Source organism: Cyprinodon tularosa, unplaced genomic scaffold (assembly GCF_016077235.1).
Source record: "Cyprinodon tularosa strain WSP-4 unplaced genomic scaffold, ASM1607723v1 ctg377, whole genome shotgun sequence".
Taxonomy (NCBI): Eukaryota; Metazoa; Chordata; class Actinopteri; order Cyprinodontiformes; family Cyprinodontidae; genus Cyprinodon; species Cyprinodon tularosa.
The window spans coordinates 178,235-198,536 of NW_024039093.1; the positions used below are offsets into that span (position 1 = coordinate 178,235).

Below are 20,302 nucleotides of genomic sequence, written 5' to 3' on the forward strand. Positions count from 1 at the left end.
ACCTAGGTGTTCACCTGAATAACCTGGACTCGACTCACAACACTTAGGCTCTGTATAAGAAAGGTCACAGCAGACTCTTCCTGCTGAGGAGACTGAAGTCTTGCAGTGCAGGGGGCGCTCCTAAAGAGCTTCTATGACTCTGTTATGGCATCAGCCATCTTCTATGGAGCTCTCTGTTGGAGCAGTGGCTTATCTGTAGCTGGATCAGCTGATCAGGTAGGCCAGCTCTGTGATTGGATGCCCTCTGGACTCAGTGTAGGAGGTGGAAAACAGACGGATCCTAAATAAATGAACATCTCTGTTGGATAATGTCTCCCACCCCATGCATGAAGCTGGTGCTGAACTGGAGAGCTCCTTCAGTGACAGACTGCTGCACCTTAAATGCACCAGGGAGCGTTATCACAGATCTTTCCTCCCAGCAGCTGGAAGACTCTAGAAGCACCACTGTTCCCAACAACCTCAATAAGTTGTAACATTCATGCTGATTTTGCAGTTTCTACCTTAGTCAGTTAAATAACATGCTGCTGTCATTTTGCTAATCTCTGATGTTGCTGCTATTTTTAAATATCCAATAATGTAAAAATGTCCATAGCTGTGTATTGGCCATTCATTCTCCAGGTGCACAGTGTTTATGTTGTTAAAACACTTTACAGTACACATTTTTTGCTATAATCTTTTAGCTGCTGTAAACACAGAATTTCCCGATTCTGGGACAATAAAGGGATTTTCAACCTCAGTGCTGACTGAGTTTGAAATGTCGAGTAAACCCATTAAATATGACAACAATTTATTTATTGTTTATTTTACAATTTAAGCCAAATTTTTGCTATTTACAATCAGATGACATGGTCTCGATTGCTGGTTATCTACTTAAAAACAAAAAAAGATTGATTTTCTCCTATTTTTCACAAATGTTTCATAGTCCTATTTCTAATATTTAATATTGTGAACAACATATCATGGACATTATTTGACAAATGAACAAGAGAAGGACTTCTGCCTGTTATAAGGCAACATTAGCAAGATAAAACTTTTTTTAGCATGTTGCTAATAGATCAATAATCCCTTGAAGGTAAGCAGGTTAATAGAAGTTTATAAAAATGAAAATGTGTCCTGCAAATACCGGTGAGGTACAGTAGCAGAAATGGATGGATTCTCCCCAAGTGCTGAATACTGACTAAAAATCTTAAGCTAATACTTATTAGCACACTACAAATGTGTGCAGTATAGCAACTATGCAGCATAAAGTATAAAGAGTTCATAATCACATGCTGGCAAATGCTAAGCTTTCTATGGGTTGGTTTAATCGAGATTTTAGTGCCAAATGAAACACTAGTGCCTGATTTAAAGGAAAATTCCGTTTTTTAACACTTTTAGCCCATTTTCTGTAGTGTCCAGGATGAAATCGAATGATCAACACCAAAATTTTGACAATTGGTCCTGTCTCTGCTATTTGGCTCATGCAGAATCCCCCCCTGGCTGCTTCAGAATGGCTTCCATAGTGCATGTCCGATAATGTCCTTAAAACAACCTTAAACATTCTTTTTTTAAAATATGCTACTCACCGGGTCGTCAGCGCTGTTCAATGACGTTCCAAAAAAAGTTTCGTAAAGAAAAAACGTTCCTGTAGTGTTTTATTTAGCATTTTGTAAATCCCATTGAGTTCTGTTGGAATAGTCAATATTCCTCCGCCACCGGAAGCGAAATGGGGCCTGTTTACGCTTAGTTGTAGTCTTTTCGCAAGGCCCAAGTGTTTCTGCTTCAGTCTGTGTACTCCGACGTCAAGGTGCTAACGTCTCTGTTAAACACTTTAAAAAACTCTGAAAATGGAATACGAAAGGTGGATTCTTGAGGAGGACATATTGGACTTTGAGTTTGACGGTAGAGGATACCGTCGCCAACTAGTGGTCTGGAGTGTGCGACGCTTCAGATTCGAACGGGAAGCGGAAGTTTATAAGCGGTTGTGATGTATCGGAAAAAATAGTTCTGGGATTTACAAAATGCTAAATAAAACAAGACAGGAACGGTTTTTCTTCACGAAACTTTTTTTGGAACGTCATTGAACAGCGCTGATGACCCGGTGAGTAGCATATTTAAAAAAAAGAACGTTTAAGGTTGTTTTAAGGACATTATCGGACATGCACTATGGAAGCCATTCTGAAGCAGCCAGGGGGGGATTCTGCATGAGCCAAATAGCAGAGACAGGACCAATCGTCAAAATTTTGGTGTCGATCATTCGATTTCATCCTGGACACTACAGAAAATGGGCTAAAAGTGTTAAAAACAGGAATTTTCCTTTAAGTTGGATTCCTTTCAGACTCTGACCCTTTTTAATATAAGGCTATTTTTTTGCCCCCTGTTAACTCTGTTTGGTTGAATAACACTTATTCTCCGCTTGATCTTTTTCCCTGGCCTCGTGTTGCCAGTAGATTCAGCAGGTAGACCCTCTCCACCAGGACAGGCTTTAAACACGTAGACATCCTTGACCTTTCGACCCTTCACCTCAGGAGGATTAGCACAGGTTGCTCTCACCTTGAGGTTAACTTTCTCAATCCACCTGGATGAAAAGAGGTGGACAGAAAAATGTCAAGACCTTTATTAGAAATACCAAAGTATTGTCTGCTTAAGCCGAGCATACACTGTACTTTATTTTCAGTTGTTGTATTCAGCTACAGCTTAGATCCAGAGATGGGAAGTAACAAAGTACAAATACTTCGTTACTGTACTCACGTAGATTTTTCTGATGTTTTTACTTTACTTTACTACTTATTTTTATGGTGACTTTTTACTTCTACTCCTTACATTTTTACACAAATATCTGTACTTTCTACTCCTTACATTTTAAAAAATTGGCTCGTTACTTTAGTTTTGAATCATTTCAATGGAGTTACCATTATTATTTTTCACGTCATCAATACCAAATTCAATCTAATTGGATGGGAATCTACGTTGCATTTGACGCACCACTACATGATGAATCGACAGATTCGGCGGTATTCATTCGCGGCAAATCATTGCAGCTTGGTGGCGGTGGCGTTAGCATAGTAGCATGGACGACGAGATGATTGAAAATGAACACAACGGAGATCTAGTCCTATTGGCAGACATCCATTTAAAATGTAGGCAACGGCATGAAAAAAGTGGTTTCTACTTTTACTTTTATACTTTAAGTAAATTTACAAGCCTGTACTTTGTTACTTTTACTTGAGTAAAGAAGTTTAATCAGTACTTCCACTTTTACCAGAGTATTTTTTAACACAAGTATCTGTACTTTTACTCAAGTACGGAAAGTCAGTACTTTTGCCATCTCTGCTTAGATCTCTGTCACACCTTGACGACTTATCCAGCATATGCCTGATGTCCCAGAATCCAATAAAACTCTGGCATACGCTAAACTTTCTACATATTTTTTAAATTTTGGGTGTATAAATAGAGTATTCATAACAAGTCCAGAACTTATGTCCAATGACAGCCTAACTTATGTATAACGCATGGCAGCGTTGGCACGGGATTACGAAGCATCAGTTAAAGCTACTCCCCTCATGCGCCCGGAGGCGCCTGGTCTGAATAAAAAGATTTCTTTGATCGCGGTATTAACCTAGCTGCTGTTTACTGGCCGCCCCAAAAAATAAATAAAAAGAAAAAGAAAGAAAGAAGGTTTTTGGTGGCAGCAGATTCAGCTTCATGTATGCTAGGATGTTTGTTGGTGATGGGCGTGAATGCAGGGAGGATCCATCACACTCACCTTCTGGCTCACCCTATGATGGGGATGAAGTCTGGAGGTGAAGTCTGAAGTTACTCAGAGGTTTTGGATAAGCTAGATGCAACAACTTAGGAGTAACTTACACTTAACGTATGTCAACGATTAGATAACTAACCTGTAACTTATGGCCCACGTATGGCATGCACTGGCATACATGGAAATGCAAAAAAATTCTACGTACTCGATGTATGTCGATGTGTACCAGCGTGCTTCAGCGTGCTCATAACTTAGAGAAAATGTACCTATAACTTATCCAACGTATGCCAGATTTTCCGTACATCTGGCATAGGCTGGTCTAAATCGCCAAGGTGTTACAGGGGCTTTAAACTGTACAACTCACAGTGCATGTTCTTACACTGTACAGCCAGAAGTGTTTCATAGGGGGGGGCAGATGGGGCCACTAAAAATCGTGAGGTGGCACACTGAAACTAAAATTCACATTTTGAGGGTTTTAATCTACTATTGGGATAAATCTGCCTGTAGAAATCATAAAGACTTAAGTAAACACCTACTCATATCTTGGTTTATTTGGAGATTTTTAATGTTACATCGCTGGCTTTGCATAATGGGATTAAATGGTAAACTGATGCTACCGCAATTTACACTGGCGATTAGGGTGGCCAGGGTTTTGCATGCCATGCCCCTGGTGGCGCCACTGTGTACAGCTCGATGCCCTGATGCGATTTAACTGCTTACACTGTACACCCAAAAACCACATGTTGGACTCAGAACAGGGAGAGACCGCTGGTCAACTCTTCAATTTGTTTGTTTGCACATTCACAGTGAGCAAGGTTCTGGTAAATCGACTCATAGACGCACTTTGTTCTGTCAGCTCAGCATACTGCGTCAGGCCATCATACCCTTAGTGATATGCATGCGCGCATGAGCGTTATTGGTTATCAGTCCCAATGAATGGCGTTAGATTTTGTCAGTAGGCTCAATAGGCCGTTGTCACAGAGTGAATCCTAATCCTAAAGTAATTAATTTTCCCCCACGGATTTATCTATTTATGTGTAATCTGAAAAGAATTTCAGTGGTTCTTTATGTACTGTAAAAATAAATAAAGTGTGTATCCAAAATTGTATCAAAAATTGTAGGTGACCGCAGACAGTGCCGCAGACAGGACGCCTCTGATTGGTTAAATATACATCCGCTCTACTCGTATTTCCTGTTTGGTACATTACCAGCTTGTTTTGTTTGTATGACCGCCATTGTGGAAAACGAATCGTAAAGATGGACCAGCTAGAAGAGCGAGGTACGCGAGAACGCTGGGACCCTTTTTCCACCTGGATCCCTGCTCTTTTTCGCCCTCATGTCCCTCCTTTGTCACACAAACTTGCCCCCACTTCCTCACCGCCTCGTCCGTATCTAGACCCACAGCTAGTACGTAATTGTCCCTCTTCCATTGTGGCGTGGAATAACGTAGTCCAGAACATGCTTCAATATTGAGCATCAATCAAAAATATCTGCGACAAGCTCACTGTGACACACTGCTGCGGGAGGATAACCAGCCCTTAAGGGTGTGCTGGCCTGATGCGGTATGCTGAGCTGACATACCAACATAGCTCTGCTTCATCATCAGAATACTCCTATGAACATTTTATGAGGGACAACTGAATTTCAAAAATTTTTGTTTTCCTGCCGATCTTACAATTTCTGATCAGGAGGTGATCTTACAAGACTAACCGCCCCTTGTGACTCCCTGTATACAACAAAACACAGGACGCACAATGAAGCTTAAACTTGGCCTGATCCAAAGAAATTCTCCCATCTCTAGAGAATGGGCCCAAAAAGGGCCAAAGCTCATACAGTGTATGCCAGGCTTTAGGGGAGATGCTTTAAGTCCAACTTGCTCCTTACAAGCGTAGTGGCAGTAGAGGGCAGTCGCACATCAGAGGATTGTCAGCCAGGTTGATGACCTCCAAGGAGGTGAGTTGGTGGAAGTCCGGTACCTCCTCTAACTTATTGCCCTCCAGGAACAGACTTCTTAGAGTCGGACCCACACCGGCCAGGGAGTTCTCAGACATCTGAGGTGTGATGAACATGGTCAGAAAGCACTTTTTATAACATCCATTAAGATGTTTATGTTGAAACTCACCTTCTCTATCCCCATTTTGTCCAGATACAATTCCTTCAGAGATCCCTCCAGAGGTTTGAAAGCATTCGGACCCACCCAGCGGATCGAATTACTGGACAGCCTCAGGTCCTTGATGTTTCTTGCCTTGGTTAAAGCCTCTGTTGGGACTTCCTTCAGCTTGTTTCCCCCCAGATGAAGTGTATCTAGAACACTTGCCTGATCCAGAGCACCTTGCGATATGCTCCCGATGGCGTTCCCGGTGAGGTATAGAGCTCTTAGGCCGGCGGCTCCACTCAGGGATCCAGACTCCAGCTTGGTGATGGCATTGTTCTCCAAGTGAAGCGCTAATAGACTGGGCACCAATTTAAAGACTCCTTTGGGGAAATCAGCAAAGCGGTTCTTCTCCAGGTGCAGATAAGTCAGCTGTGGTAAACCTGTGGATTTGGGTGAAAACAGGTTGCATTGCTTCTGCGACGAAACTTTATGACAATGTGCAATTCTCAAAAAATGAAATAAAAATCACCTTTAAATGCTTCAGGACTCAGGGAGGTGAGATAGTTCTCTGATAGGTAGAGATATATCAGTCCTTTCATGCCGCTGAAAACCCCACCCTCCACATCCACTATCTTGCAGCGTTGCAGGTGCAAGGACACCACCTTAGCCACACCGGGAAAACTGTTGCTTGGGATGTAGTGGAAGTTATTGCCTCGCAGATCAAGAAGACGTGTCTCTGGAGAGAAACCCCGAGGCACTTTGGTGTGGCCACGGTTCTCACATGATGAGTGGTGAGTCACTGCCTGTTTATGAATAATCAACCCACACAGAAGCACAACCAATATTTTCATCTTTTTCATGCCAATGTCCCGTTTTTTTCTGGTTTAGCCTAGTGATCAAGAACCTTGACCTTTAGATCAGAGGTCACGGACTAGCAGACCAGGGTCCGGATCAGGACCCACCTGCTGGCTAAACTGATTTAGAACATTTATAAATTACTGCATGTTGTTCGACGGCAGTGTCTAATTTCGCTTACACCTCTTCTCCTGTTAATATGGTAAAGGCTTCCGGAGCGTCCGGCTCCAGGCTGCACGTGATATAAATTAACCAATGAGCTGCTGTCAGTCTGGTTGCTGCTGCTGCTACTTTTAGACACAGCAGGCAAACCTGTGGCAAGCCGGGCGATGGGAAAGAAGGAGAAGATGATGAGAAAAAGAGAGCAGAGAAAGTGTGGACTGCTGGAAGAACTGTGGTGAACTGGTGAAAGAAAAGACACTCCATTTAGAGGATGTTTGGCTCAACCTGCTGCTGTGAAGCAGGATTCTCCACCAGGGCCGTGCAGAGACCACTAAAGGGGCAGGTGCTCAAAAAAAAAAAGGGCACATCTTATCGCATTTTAGGACAGAATATTAACAAAGTCACATAGCTTTCAGAGTTTATTGAACAATGATAAATTACAAAATTGTGAGACATACAATCAAAGCTAAGGGAAATCTCTACATAGAACATAGAACTATGCATATGTAAAATATTTTATTAGTAATTTCTTTCTGCAGGTCTATTTTGTTATAGGAAAGTATTACAATATTCAAACCTGCAATTTAGCCAAAGATGTACATCAGAGCTGGACCACCAGACATATTTTGTCTTTACAGAATTAAACTGTAAAAAATGCATACAAGGGCACAATGCAACCTTTTAGTGTACTGTAATCTATAAAAAGGAATGTCTGCCTGGTTTGCTGTACTGACAGTGGAGATGGAGACGGTCCATTCAGAAAAGCAGAGCTGCTGCATCAAACTTTAACCAGAACTGCAGAAAAAAAAGAACAAAACAAACATTTTATTATTGCATGTCACCATGAGAAAAGCCTACTCTGTTTGTGTCTTAGTGTATTTTGTAAGTACCTATATACATTTTCTTCAATCTTTCCTCTTCGTTTTTTCTTGTCAGTTTCTCTTTTCTTTTTTTTCCTCATTGTCTCATCTTTTCTGTGTTGAGTGAAGGTCAATGTCTTATTTATTTCAGTCTCTTGCCTTTCTTTTTCCCCCAAACTAAATCCAAGATTATGATCCAAAAACGTATTTTCCGTCATGGTGATTTAACTGTTTAAAAACAAATTTCCAACTTTTAAGCATTTTTGCTATTTTTGTTCTCTTTTGTTCACAGCAGCAGTTTTCTGTTAGCCATGTCTTTAAAAATGTTAATAACCTCACTGTGAATGATTGGCACATCCTTCTCGATTGCCAACAAAAGAAGGTCTGACAACCGAACCTCCTTGCATAAGCTGCGCAGTTTTGTTTTCACCAGCTTCATACATTGTATCTATCATATATCTATCATGGTAGTTCTGGATGAGTTCTCCTTCAAGATACATTTACCTAACGCCAGAATAAATGAAATGTACATCATGCAGCAAAGGAAATAAGAAAATCGGACATATATCCATTATGGAGATGATAGGTTTTTGACGGGCGATGTGCCCCTATTGCATAAGTAATACTGAAGAATGTCCTACTATCATTAACGACACAGGGAAGCTTTTTAGTTATCTTGCTTTGCTAGCAAAGTCATTAGCTAGCAGCTAGCTCATAGCACAAGAACAACAGCCTAATGTCTGTATGATAAAAATACTGAATCGATAGATAAGAACAGCTTTTCCTCACCTGGCTGTCTCCCGCTCAGTAGTTCTTCAGAGAAAGGCGCGCCGCGTCCTATACTTTCCTCCGTTTAAACCGCTATTCTTTGCTAAAGTAGAGAAATTATACAACGTTCAAAGTTTTCCATTGTCTGACAAGTAGCAAGCCTACTCCAGTATTTTCACCAAAAATTATGTTTTTTAATTCACAAAAAAAACTGTTCTGTAATCATTACAGAACAGTTTTTTGTGAATTAAAAAACATAATTTTCAATGTAAAAGACTAAAAGCACAGAGTAAACAGTGTTTTAGATCAAACAATACTGCATCATCCATGGGGCTCATTTGGTTTCACTTACATGTCTATTCAGGTTGACATTGGAGAGGCGGTGCAGACTGAAGAAATAGCCATCCGTCAGATCATGGTTGATCTTGCTTAGGGCCAAATGAGCAGCGGCCACAGTGTAATGTGGAATATTAGCTACCTTTAGCTCCGCAGTTAGCCGCCTTATCTGACTGTGCGAGAGGCAAGTGCGTTGTCACCGGCAAAAGGTCAAAGGTAACAATGTGACCAGAGGGCTTATTGTATTGTTTTTCTTGCCCCAAAAAAAAGATAATAATAATAATTTCAGTACATGTGTCAAATAAAAAAAAAAAAAAAAAGGGACCAAAAGGGCACATTGGGATCATGCAGCAAAAGGGGCAGGTGCTCAAGCCCCCTTAGCCCCCCCCCTCTGCAAGTGCCTGTTCTCCACCATGAACAGAATCAAAAATAAATCTGGATCCAGGCTCAGAATGAGCTCCTTGATATGTGCTTTAGAATGGCTTAGTCTCCATTCAAACCCAGGTTTAAAGACTTGCAGGGCAGCATAAAGCCCACTGCTCTCATTAAGACAGAAAGAAGAAAGAAACAATAACAAACGGTCAGTTTAGGTGTTTTATAAAAAAAAAAGTGAGTCAGGAAATTGTCTTTATACCAAATTGAAAGATTGTTGTTCTCTACTTCAAAAACAATTTAGATTTTAAAATGGAAAAAAAAAATTATTTTTTATATTTTTTATTCAAAAGGTCAATGTATAACATGGAAACATAAACACCTACATTTAATTTCAGTGTTAAATTCAGTTTAAAGTAACAGATAATAACTAAAAATGGTTGATGATTTTCTTTATTCCGACCCTGCTGATTTATAATTAGTTACCCCTGACCTAAACTCTTCTAAAGTACCTGTACTCATGGGCTAAATTTGGATTTCAGAAGTGTGTGTGTGTGTGTGTGGGGGGGGGGGGGGGGGGGGGGGCAAGTGTGTTTTTAATTTATTATATACAAGCAGTGTGTTTTCTAATACTTCCTCTGTCTTTTTTTCCTCCTCTTTCTCTTGCATCTCTACTATCCCTCTCCTGACAAAATAGATGAATTGACAAACAATTTGACAATTTGGGTTGCATGTAGATTAAAACACACAGTTTTACAATCATTATGAGCTTGGATATATAAATGCACATTCAGAGATTGTGTTTTTTTCCTTTTTTGATTATAATAATAATATATAACATTAATACATTTTATTTATCAGCACTTTTGATAGAAAAAAATATATTTTACAAGGTTACTCAGAGCTTTATAATGCGGAGGAGGATGTTAAAGTGGATCTGCTGCTTTATGGAGCCAGTGAGGGTGTTTTAGGAGGGGTGTCACACAGTTCTTTGAATATAACTCACATTTACACTTTAAAGAAGTCTCATATGAGACCATGAGACAAATTCAAAGATTTGTGTAAATTAAGACATCTGATATTACAACCCTTCTAGATTACGTGACCCAACAGAAGAAAAAATGGCTAATTTAAAGTAGCAGACTCCCTCACATACTGTCTTTTTCAGACCCATGTTTTTTCGACAAGAACGTAACTCCTGGTCCTTTAAAGTTATCTTAAAAATCCAAAACCTAACAGAAAACAGAGAAAATGCATGATGACCCTACAGTTCTAATTAGGGTAGGACTTCAGCAAAGTTCTGACCGTCCAATTACAAACCTGTTTAAGCGGCGCATCAGATGTTTCTAAAGTGATCTTTTCAGGAGTGACAGCGGTGACAGACAATCACACAAAAAGATGGAAGAAAATCAGGAGCTTGTGGGTGGTCTAAACTCAGAGAAGCAGGCTTCAGCTTGAGCTGCGGTTTTCCATTGGGTCCTAGTGTTCGACGATTGTCTGTGTACTGAACCTAACATTGTTCTTGGACAGTAAAAGGTGCAGGGGACAACACGTACTTTTGATAAAGTGCAGGTGACAGCATTTCATCGAACAGTGTAAGTTTACAGCTGACGATGTATGTTCTCACACTGTGCAGCACAACGCTCTGATGCTATCTACCTGCTCTGTACGTCTAAGGCCCCGTCCATACGAAGTCAAAACGAACACGAAACGCTAATATTTTCCAGAACGTTTGTCGTAAAGACGGAGACGTAAAATAAATGTGATCGTCCACACGAATGCATGAAAACGCTGCAAAATGTATGCCAGGCCTGTAAGTGGCGCTGTGGTGCCAAAGCAAAAATAGGCGACGAAATGTTGGGCATGCGCACTAATATTTATACATGGTTGCCCTGCGGTCCATTTTCGTGGTTCAGTCAAATTCAGGTGATGAACTATGTCGTCGATATTGCTCTGTTCTTCCTGGAGATATTCCAGAAGAAGAAGATTCTGTTGTAAGCCCGACAGCAGGGTGAGTAGCATGAACAGCTACCATTCAACACAGTACGGCGCCATTGTTGTTGTGATACTGTGTCGCGCATGCGTGTTTAGAGGCGAAGCTATTACGCATGCGTGTAAAAAAAAAAATGCGGTTAGAGCTTAAAGATGGAAACGCGAAAACGGCGTTTCAAAATCTTCCCACTCTGAAGGCTGAATAAAAAAAAGGTCGTTTACAGACCCCCGAAACGCCGGCTTCGTGTGGATGAGAGGCTGGTTTGGTGAAAGATTTGTGCGTTTCGGCCAGGGTTTGACTTCGTGTGGACGGGGCTTAAAATGCAGGTGGGACTCAGCTCCGCAGTGCGATGGCGCTACTCGTACTCGTCTATCCGGAAGCCAAATGAGTAGAAGAGGAATATGAAGCTCACTAGAGTCAAATAGTGCTGCCTTGGTAATTTGTGCAATTTTGTGCTGAAAGCCCTAAAAATAAAAGGCGACAACGTATTTGGACAAAGACATGGTTGAGTAAACGTGGCTACTACGGTCTGCCAATTTTACAGAAAGAACTCCCTTTCACTTGCACCCCCCCCATGCTTCTGTGTTTTCATTTGAGGACCAAGAAGGAGAGTCCTTGTTTGCATGCAAAGCGATGGTCCCACGGCGGTTGACTGAAAATCAACCTCACGATTACTGATGGGGAGGTGGTCATGAGAGGATGATTGCCCCTTGTAATCCACTGTACAATACATGACACACGATCAGGCTGAATGTGGGGCCGATTGGGAAATTATCGCACAACTGGAAAGTCACCCCGAAAAGAAAAATATCTCTCGGTACAAGCCCGGCTTTAACTGAACCAGTGTAGCTCAACAGCCTATTGAGACCTTCATGCTGGATGTTCTTCTATAAGAGCAGATCCTCTAGTTTTCATAACTGGCCAAAAAAACATGACTTAGAATCTTCTTCCTTCTAATCCAAAATAAAACTTTGCATAACCCAAAAACAAAGCAAATGAGAAACATTCAGAAAACTAATATACATTTTTAGAGTTTTTAACTTTTTAACATATTTTTACCTCCATACTAGAATTTTACTAGAATTTACTAGAATCTAACCAGTCCACTAAAATACTTCTCTCACCTCACAAACACAGCTGGCAGGACATTTGATCTTGTTTTCCGGCTCTTGGGTGGGTGGTGGAATTATCCTGGTTGCTTCCTCAAACTCTGCCTTCAGCATAGCTTCCTGGCTCTGGCAGCGTAGCTCTTTAGGGTAGACGGCCTCCAGACTCTCTCCAGAGAGATGGGCTGGTCCTCCACATGTCCCCAATAGCTTCACCTTGCGACGGATTGCCCACTCTCTGTTCGATGATAAAAGAAGAAGAAGCTGTTAAAACATCCCATATGGGATGGGATGTGGATAAAATCTCACCAGTTTCACAATGGGCCGTTGCACCTGAGTGGACGCAGGTAGCAGTTGCAGTTGATGGGGTTCCCGGCCAGTTTGAGACGTGCCAGTTTGGGTGAGCCCTCAGAAAACGGCTGAAGGACACGCAACTGATTATGGCTGATGTCCATGTGCACAAGATTGGGGGACTTAGATACGGCTGTGTTGACCAGCTCCTGCAGGGACATGTGGTCCAGGAAGAGGTGGGTCAACTTTGCCATGACCACGGCATCCTCTCCCAGATAGGTCATAGGGTTATGGCTAAGGTCCAGAAAAGTCACCTCTGGCAGTCTCAACACAGTAAGAAGGAAGTGTGCACGTTAGTGATCAAGACTTCTTTGTCCTCTAGTGATCTCCCCAAGCATCCTTACCTTGTCATCGTTTCCGTAGGGAAAAACTGCAGCTCGTTGTGATCCAACCTAAGCCTGTTGAGCGTGAACAACCCAGCAAAAGCCTCGGTGTCCAGGTAGTTGAGAGAATTGTGACTGAGACGAAGACTCTTGATGTTCTGCAATCCCTTAAGATTCAAATGTTTTTATCAGCAGGTCTGACAATAAGAGGCACTTGTGTAAATTCTCTGACTGATGGATGTCAGCAGTTAGTGTACCTGGAAGACTAGGTTGGGCATGTAGACCAGCTGGTTGTGTGTGATGGAGAGGAGGTTAAGAAAGCCTAGCTGAGAGAAAGCTCCAGGCTGGATCTCTTCCACACGGTTACGGTCAATAAAAAGCTGCTTCAACGAGGAAAGGCCATCAAAAGACTCCTAGACTCAAAACACACAGATCAGTTAGTTTTTCTTTGCAATTGAAAGAAGTAGTTGCATCATTTTCACTGGATAGAACCACAGCTGCAGCTATTTCTGCCATTGCCCGTGTGCTCCTGGTGGCTTTCTTTACTATAAAAAGTCCTCCTGGCAGAATTCCAACATTAAGGTGGTGCCTATGGACCATATGTCAAAGCCTTAACGCTATTGTCTCTTTAAATTCCTGATCAAGAGTTTGTTTTGTTTTACACATATTGATTCAAAAGACAGATTGCTGTGATGACAGTCAGTGGCTCAGTGGAGCCAGTTCCTATCTCCGGTAGTCTATGGGCAAGAGTCAGGGTACACCCAGGACAGGTCATCAGGCTGTCCCAGGGCAACACACACACACACACTCCCACCTAAGGACATTTTAGAGACACCAATTAACCTAACAGTCATGTTTTTGGACTGTGGGAGGAAGGTGGAGTACCTAGAGAGAACCCACACATGCAAAGGGAGAAAGAACATGCAATCTCCATGCAGAAACACCCCAGGCTGGAACTGAACCCGGACCCCTCTTGCTGCAGTGCTACAACTATACCACCGTGCAGCCTTTACCCGAACCAGTTTGATTAATTTCTATTTATGTATGGAAATTGCACTTGTCTTAGAGTGCTGCAGGAATACACATGTTAGGAAATGATCAGAGATGGGAAGTAACGAAGTACAAATACTTTGTTACTGTACTCAAGTAGATTTTTCAGATATTTTTACTTTACTTTACTACTTATTTTTATGGTGACTTTTTACTTCTACTCCTTACATTTTTACACAAATATCTGTACTTTCTACTCCTTACATTTTAAAAATGGGCTCGTTACTTTATTTTTTAATCATCTCAATGGAGTTACCGTTATTATTTTTCACGTCATCAATACCAAATTCAATCTAATTGGATGGGAATCTACGTTGCATTTGACGCACCACTACAAGATGAATCGACAGATTTGGCGGTATTCATTCACGGCAAATCATTGCAGCTTGGTGGCGGTGGCGTTAGCATAGTAGTATGGACGACGAGATGATTGAAAATGAACACAACGGAGATCTAGTCCTATTGGCAGACATCCATTTAAAATGTAGGCAACGGCATGAAAAAAGTGGTTTCTACTTTTACTTTTATACTTTAAGTAAATTTACAAGCCTGTACTTTGTTACTTTTACTTGAGTAAAGAAGTTTAATCAGTACTTCCACTTTTACCAGAGTATTTTTTAACACAAGTATCTGTACTTTTACTCAAGTACGGAAAGTGAGTACTTTTGCCATCTCTGGAAATGATGCTATATACACTCACCGGCCACTTTATTAGGTACACCTGTCCAAGTGCTCGTTAACATTTAATTTCTAAGCAGCCAATCACATGGCGGCAACTCACTGCATTTAGACATGTAGACATGGTCAAGACAATCTCCTGCAGTTCAAACCGAGCATCAGTATGGGGAAGAAAGGTGATTTGAGTGACTTTGAACGTGGCATGATTGTTGGTGCCAGAAGGGCTGGTCTGAGTATTTCAGAAACTGCTGATCTACTGGGATTTTCACGCACAACCATCTCTAGGTTTTACAGAGAATGGTCCGAAAAATAAAAAACATCCAGTGAGCGGCAGTTCTGTGGGCAGAAATGCCTTGTTGATGCCAGAGGTCAGAGGAGAATGGCCAGACTGGTTCGAGCTGATAGAAGGGCAACAGTGACTCAAATAACCACCTGTTACAACCAAGGTGGGGAGAAGAGCATCTCTGAACTCACAGTACGTGGAACTTTGAGGCAGATGGGCTACAGCAGCAGAAGACCACACCGGGTGCCACTCCTTTCAGCTAAGAACAGGAAACTGAGGCTACAATTTGCACAAGCTCATCGAAATTGGACAATAGAAGATTGGAAAAACATTGCCTGGTCTGATCAGTCTCGATTTCTGCTGTGACATTCGGATGGTAGGGTCAGAATTTGGCGTCTACAACATGAAAGCATGGATCCATCCTGCCTTGTATCAACGGTTCAGGCTGGTGGTGGTGGTGTCATGGTGTGGGGAATATTTTCTTGGCACTCTTTGGGCCCCTTGGTACCAATTGAGCATCGTTGCAACGCCACAGTCTACCTGAGTATTGTTGCTGACCATGTCCATCCCTTTATGACCACAATGTACCCAACTTCTGATGGCTACTTTCAGCAGGATAATGTGCCATGTCATAAAGCTGGAATCATCTCAGACTGGTTTCTTGAACATGACAATGAGTTCACTGTACTCAAATGGCCTCCACAGTCACCAGATCTCAATCCAATAGAGCATCTTTGGGATGTGGTGGAATGGGAGATTCGCATCATGGATGTGCAGCCGACAAATCTGCGGCAACTGTGTGATGCCATCATGTCAATATGGACCAAACTCCCTGAGGAATGCTTCCAGCACCTTGTTGAATCTATGCCACGAAGAATTGAGGCAGTTCTGAAGGCAAAAGGGGGTCCAACCCGTTACTAGCATGGGGTACCTAATAAAGTGGCCGGTGAGTGTAGATTACAATTTACCTGAATAAAGAATGAAAACCAAGAAAAAGTGATAAATGGAAAAAAAAAAGAGAGAATTTCACCGGTTGAGAAAACTAGATGTGTGACTTTTTGATCACCTGGTAGAGAATTTCTATCTTGTTGTTGGCGAGGTTAAGGAAGACCAGCCGACCGAGGCCACGGAAAGCCCCCTCCTTGACTCTGTGGATGTTACAGGCCTGCAGCGACAGGTGGGTCAGGTATGGAGTGTGTTTAAAAGCTCCTGAAGGAAGTTCTTGGATGTCATTGCCTCGAAGATCCAGTTTCACCGTTATCTAGAACCAAACACAGTGCAACTATAGTGCCAATTTGGTGTAAAACGACCGTCTAGAATTATTGGTCATTTTGTAAAGCTATGTGTGTGAGGAAGAAACCTCATCAACAGTGGGAGGGACTTGGGTCAGGTTCTTGTTCACACAGGCCACTCTGAGCTGGATCTGGTCACAGATGCACTGCTGTGGACATTTTGCTGTGTGACCTCCAGGGATGCAAATGAGCATCAAGCAGAACAGAGGAGCACAGATGGTGTTGGAGAAATCCAGGTGGGGCATCTGAAATGGAACAGCATTTATAAAACAATAACATCAATATGGATTAATAACTCACCTTAAAGCATTTGATGACAGTGAATGGCAAAGGAAGGATGAAGGATGAGGAACACAACATGTCTAAAGCAGGGGTTTGTCTTTAAAAAAACATAAACCTCATGGGATAATAGGAGCACCTGAAACCCTGCTATGCTTCTAAAGTTCTAGTATGGAGGTAAGAATATGTTAAATAGTTAAAAACTCTAAAAATGTATTTGTTTTTTAAGATTTAAGATTTTATTCTTATAAAATAAAACTTTAATCCGGAAAAGTCATTATTTTAATCCTGAAATGTTACAACTTTGTTGATCTTGTTAATTATACTACTTTATTTTATTAATATTAGGACTATAATCTTGAAATGTTGCAATTTTATTATTAAGTTACTTATTTATACTAGAAATATTCCGACAAATTTTGTTCCATAACTACATTGATCGTGTAATTTTAATACTTTTTTTTTAAATAATATTATGACTTCAGTCTTATAACATTTTGTTCTTCTAATGTTTCACCTTTTTTATCTCATAATATCAGAAATGTAAGCTTTTAATGGGATGATTATATTCTCATTATGTTACAACCTTAATTTCGTAATGTTTCGCCTGTGTTCTTGTTACACTTTTATTCTCGTAATTATGACTTTAACCTCTTAAAGTTTATTCTTGTAATGTTATAACTATATTCTTGTAATATTGTGGCTTTACTATCATGATGTTCAGGTTTTATTCTTGTGATGTTAAAACTTAATTCTTTAATCTCATAGACTTGATATTTCTATTTTTCCCTTAGTTGTACAACTTTAATCTCATTGATCTGCTATTATGAGTTTACTCTCGTAATATTTGAACTATTTTCATGTTCGTAATATTTCACGTAATATTTCATGTTCATCTAAATAACAAACCGGACTGGACTCTCAACACTGAGGCTCTGAGAAAGGTCAGAGCAGACTCTTCTTGCTGAGGGGGCACTCCTAAAGAGCTTCTATGACTCTGTTGTAGCATCAGCCATCTTCTAAGGAGCTGTCTGTTGGATCAGTGGCTTATCTGTAGCTGAGAGGAAGCAGCTGGATCAGCTGATCAGGAAGGCCAGCCCTGTGATTGGATGCCCTCTGGACTCAGTGCAGCAGGTGGAAAACAGACGGATCCTAAATAAATGAAAATCTCTGTTGGATAATGTCTCCCGTCCCATGCATGGAGCTGGTGCTGAACCGGAGAGCTCCTTCACTAACAGACTGCTGCACCCTAAATGCACCAGGGAGCGTTATCACAGATCCTTCATCCCAGCAGCTAGAAGACTCTAGAACCACCACTGTTCCCAACAACCTCAATAATTTCTTCCATTCATGCTGATTTTGCACAGTTTCTACCTTAGTCAGTTAAATAACATGCTGGTCTCATGTTGCACATCTCTGATGTTGCTGCTACTTTCAAATATCCATTACTGTAAAAATGTCCATAGCTGTATAATTGGTTATTTATCCTCCAGGTGCACAGTTTTTAGCAATAAAACACTTTACAATACAGTATTTTATTGTTTATCTTTTATCTCGTCACTATTATGTTATTCTTATACATTTTTCCAAAGGTCCACATTTGTGTGACCATTTAAAAAATATATTTTTGCTGCTGTAAACACTGGAATTTCCCCATTGTGGGACAATAAAGGAACTTTCTACTCTATTTTAGTCTATCAATTTATAAAAACTATAGCTCTTAGTATAGCCCTTATACTCAGTCATACATTAGTGTTTGCAGCAAGATGCTCCATGTCTTCTAAAAGTCGGCTGTGGAGAGGGGGATCTCCTCTGAAATAACCTGCTGGGGTGACAGCATCAGAGCTGTTCTGAAATCGCAACAGGACTTCGGTCAGATGCTCTTCAGATCTGCTGTAAGACAGACTGCTACAGGAGATCCTTCCTGCCTACAGCTATGAACACTGATGACATTTGGATGAATTCCAGCATCATTTATTTTCCCTTCCAGTTTAATAAAGTTCTGGGTGACCCTAAAAATACACCCAAAACTGCAGCTGATGGATGATTCAAGCATAAATATGTAAGTTAGAATGTCCAAAATCTTCAGAGGCACTCAGGTTCCTGGAGCCATGGTGTTATAAAGAATGGGGAACGTTTTGATTATCTGTGTGTGCAAAGCCTGAGAGATGAAAGACCAAAACACTTTTTAAAAGTTTGGAAAAGTTTGTAAAACTTCAACTTCACAATTATGCTTTACCTGGGTGGTCTATAACATAAAACACCAATAATCACAAATTTTTTTACACAATTCCTACAATCTTACTTTTAAAAATATAATGTCTGAATCATCTCATGCAAACTAGCGAAAGCTTCAAAATATGAAAATACTTTTGTTTTAGTTATTAATTTTTTGTATCAATCTGAAAAGTGGTTAATATTGCTTTTTTTTTTTTACACATGACATATCCTTTAAATAGCCTAATTTGATTATGTCTCTGTCATTTCTACTTTGAAATTATTTATGCCCTTTGCTCTGCCCTGAAGCCACGTCCCCATGATGGATCCACAGAGATGGAGAGCAACAGCTTAATATTTACTTGTTTACAAACCTGGAGGTCCAAAATGTCAGCTGCTACAATCTCACACCATCAGGAACACTGAAACATTACACTGTAATTCATAAATGTATTATTTTTTACATTTAAAAAAATGTCAGGAAAAAATAACTACTGTTTAAATGAAACTGTAGAGAAAATGTGGTTATGATTTTTTCACTTGAACAAAAGTAGTGAATTAAAGACTGAGGGGTTTAGAAACTTGAGATGGTGGAATTTTCTCCTCCTGTTTATCTGGACCCTCATGGGGCTTCATGGTCCAAGTTCCAGAGGAAAGACTGCGTACAAAGACACAGTGTCTCTACCAGCCAATGTGTCAAAATTCATTTCCTTTGGATCCTCACAGTCGCCACAGTGTGAGAAGCCATTGGATCTCAACACTTTCTGAAAGTGCTGCATGCAAACTTCTGGGTTAACCAAACATTCATTTTTTTTTATATTGGTAATAAAGATGAGTTTTAAAATCCAAAAAAGATTCTGATTAGACCTATTTTAGGGACGGCCTTACCTCGGCTTCACTGCAGCTGCGTCCAGCTTCTCTGCACCAGAATGTGCCTCATCTAAAACAAACTCTGCAGATCCCCCCTCAGAGCAGCTCCTCCCACTTTCACAGGAGCGGCTCCCTCTGAGGTGAAGTCTTTACATCTCACTGCTGTCTCCATGAACTTCACTGCTGTTATAAATGGAAACCAGTGGAGCTGCTTCTATTCAGAAATGTATGGAGTGAACTTTGTTCAGTAATTGTTGCAGGGATAGAAATCTTGAAAAATATATTAATCAAAATTTTTGTTTTGAGAGTAAGTTTGGTAAGACAATTCATGGTTTATTACAGGTCACTCTGGTTAAATTCTTTGGTTGGATGAAATCTTAGAAATGATAAATCAAGCTGGACCCATACACCAATTTTCAGCCATACTTCAATGCCATTTAATAGTCCTTTTTTCTTTTTATCATATTCAGCTGCACATTGCACTGGACCTGACTAAGCCCGTTTGAATGTGTAGAGGATTGACTGGTACTGTTTTAAGTTAGCCAGTTATCTGTTGGTGAAAACAAACACATATCCTACAATTAGGATGATAAATATTTTCTCTATTGTATCCAGCCTCTAGTGTGTGGATTTCTTTACATGGGTTAGTTACGGTTGATTCAAGACAAAGTTA

At 40.7% G+C, this 20,302-nt stretch overlaps 1 protein-coding gene across 1 annotated transcript; it reads right to left on the bottom strand.

Annotated features, from left to right (window-relative positions):
* Positions 1-2,302: 2,302 nt before the first annotated feature.
* On the bottom strand, positions 2,303-19,800 carry chadlb (chondroadherin-like b). The gene is made up of 11 exons (XM_038296753.1): positions 19,648-19,800; positions 16,332-16,508; positions 16,038-16,232; positions 13,218-13,373; positions 12,982-13,127; positions 12,620-12,901; positions 12,305-12,524; positions 6,364-6,637; positions 5,862-6,274; positions 5,624-5,790; positions 2,303-2,557 (listed from the first exon to the last, which is right to left on the bottom strand). Exons 2-11 carry the CDS (start codon positions 16,506-16,508, stop codon positions 2,314-2,316), a joined length of 2,274 nt encoding a protein of 757 aa, XP_038152681.1. The 5' UTR covers positions 19,648-19,800; the 3' UTR covers positions 2,303-2,313.
* Positions 19,801-20,302: the final 502 nt, after the last annotated feature.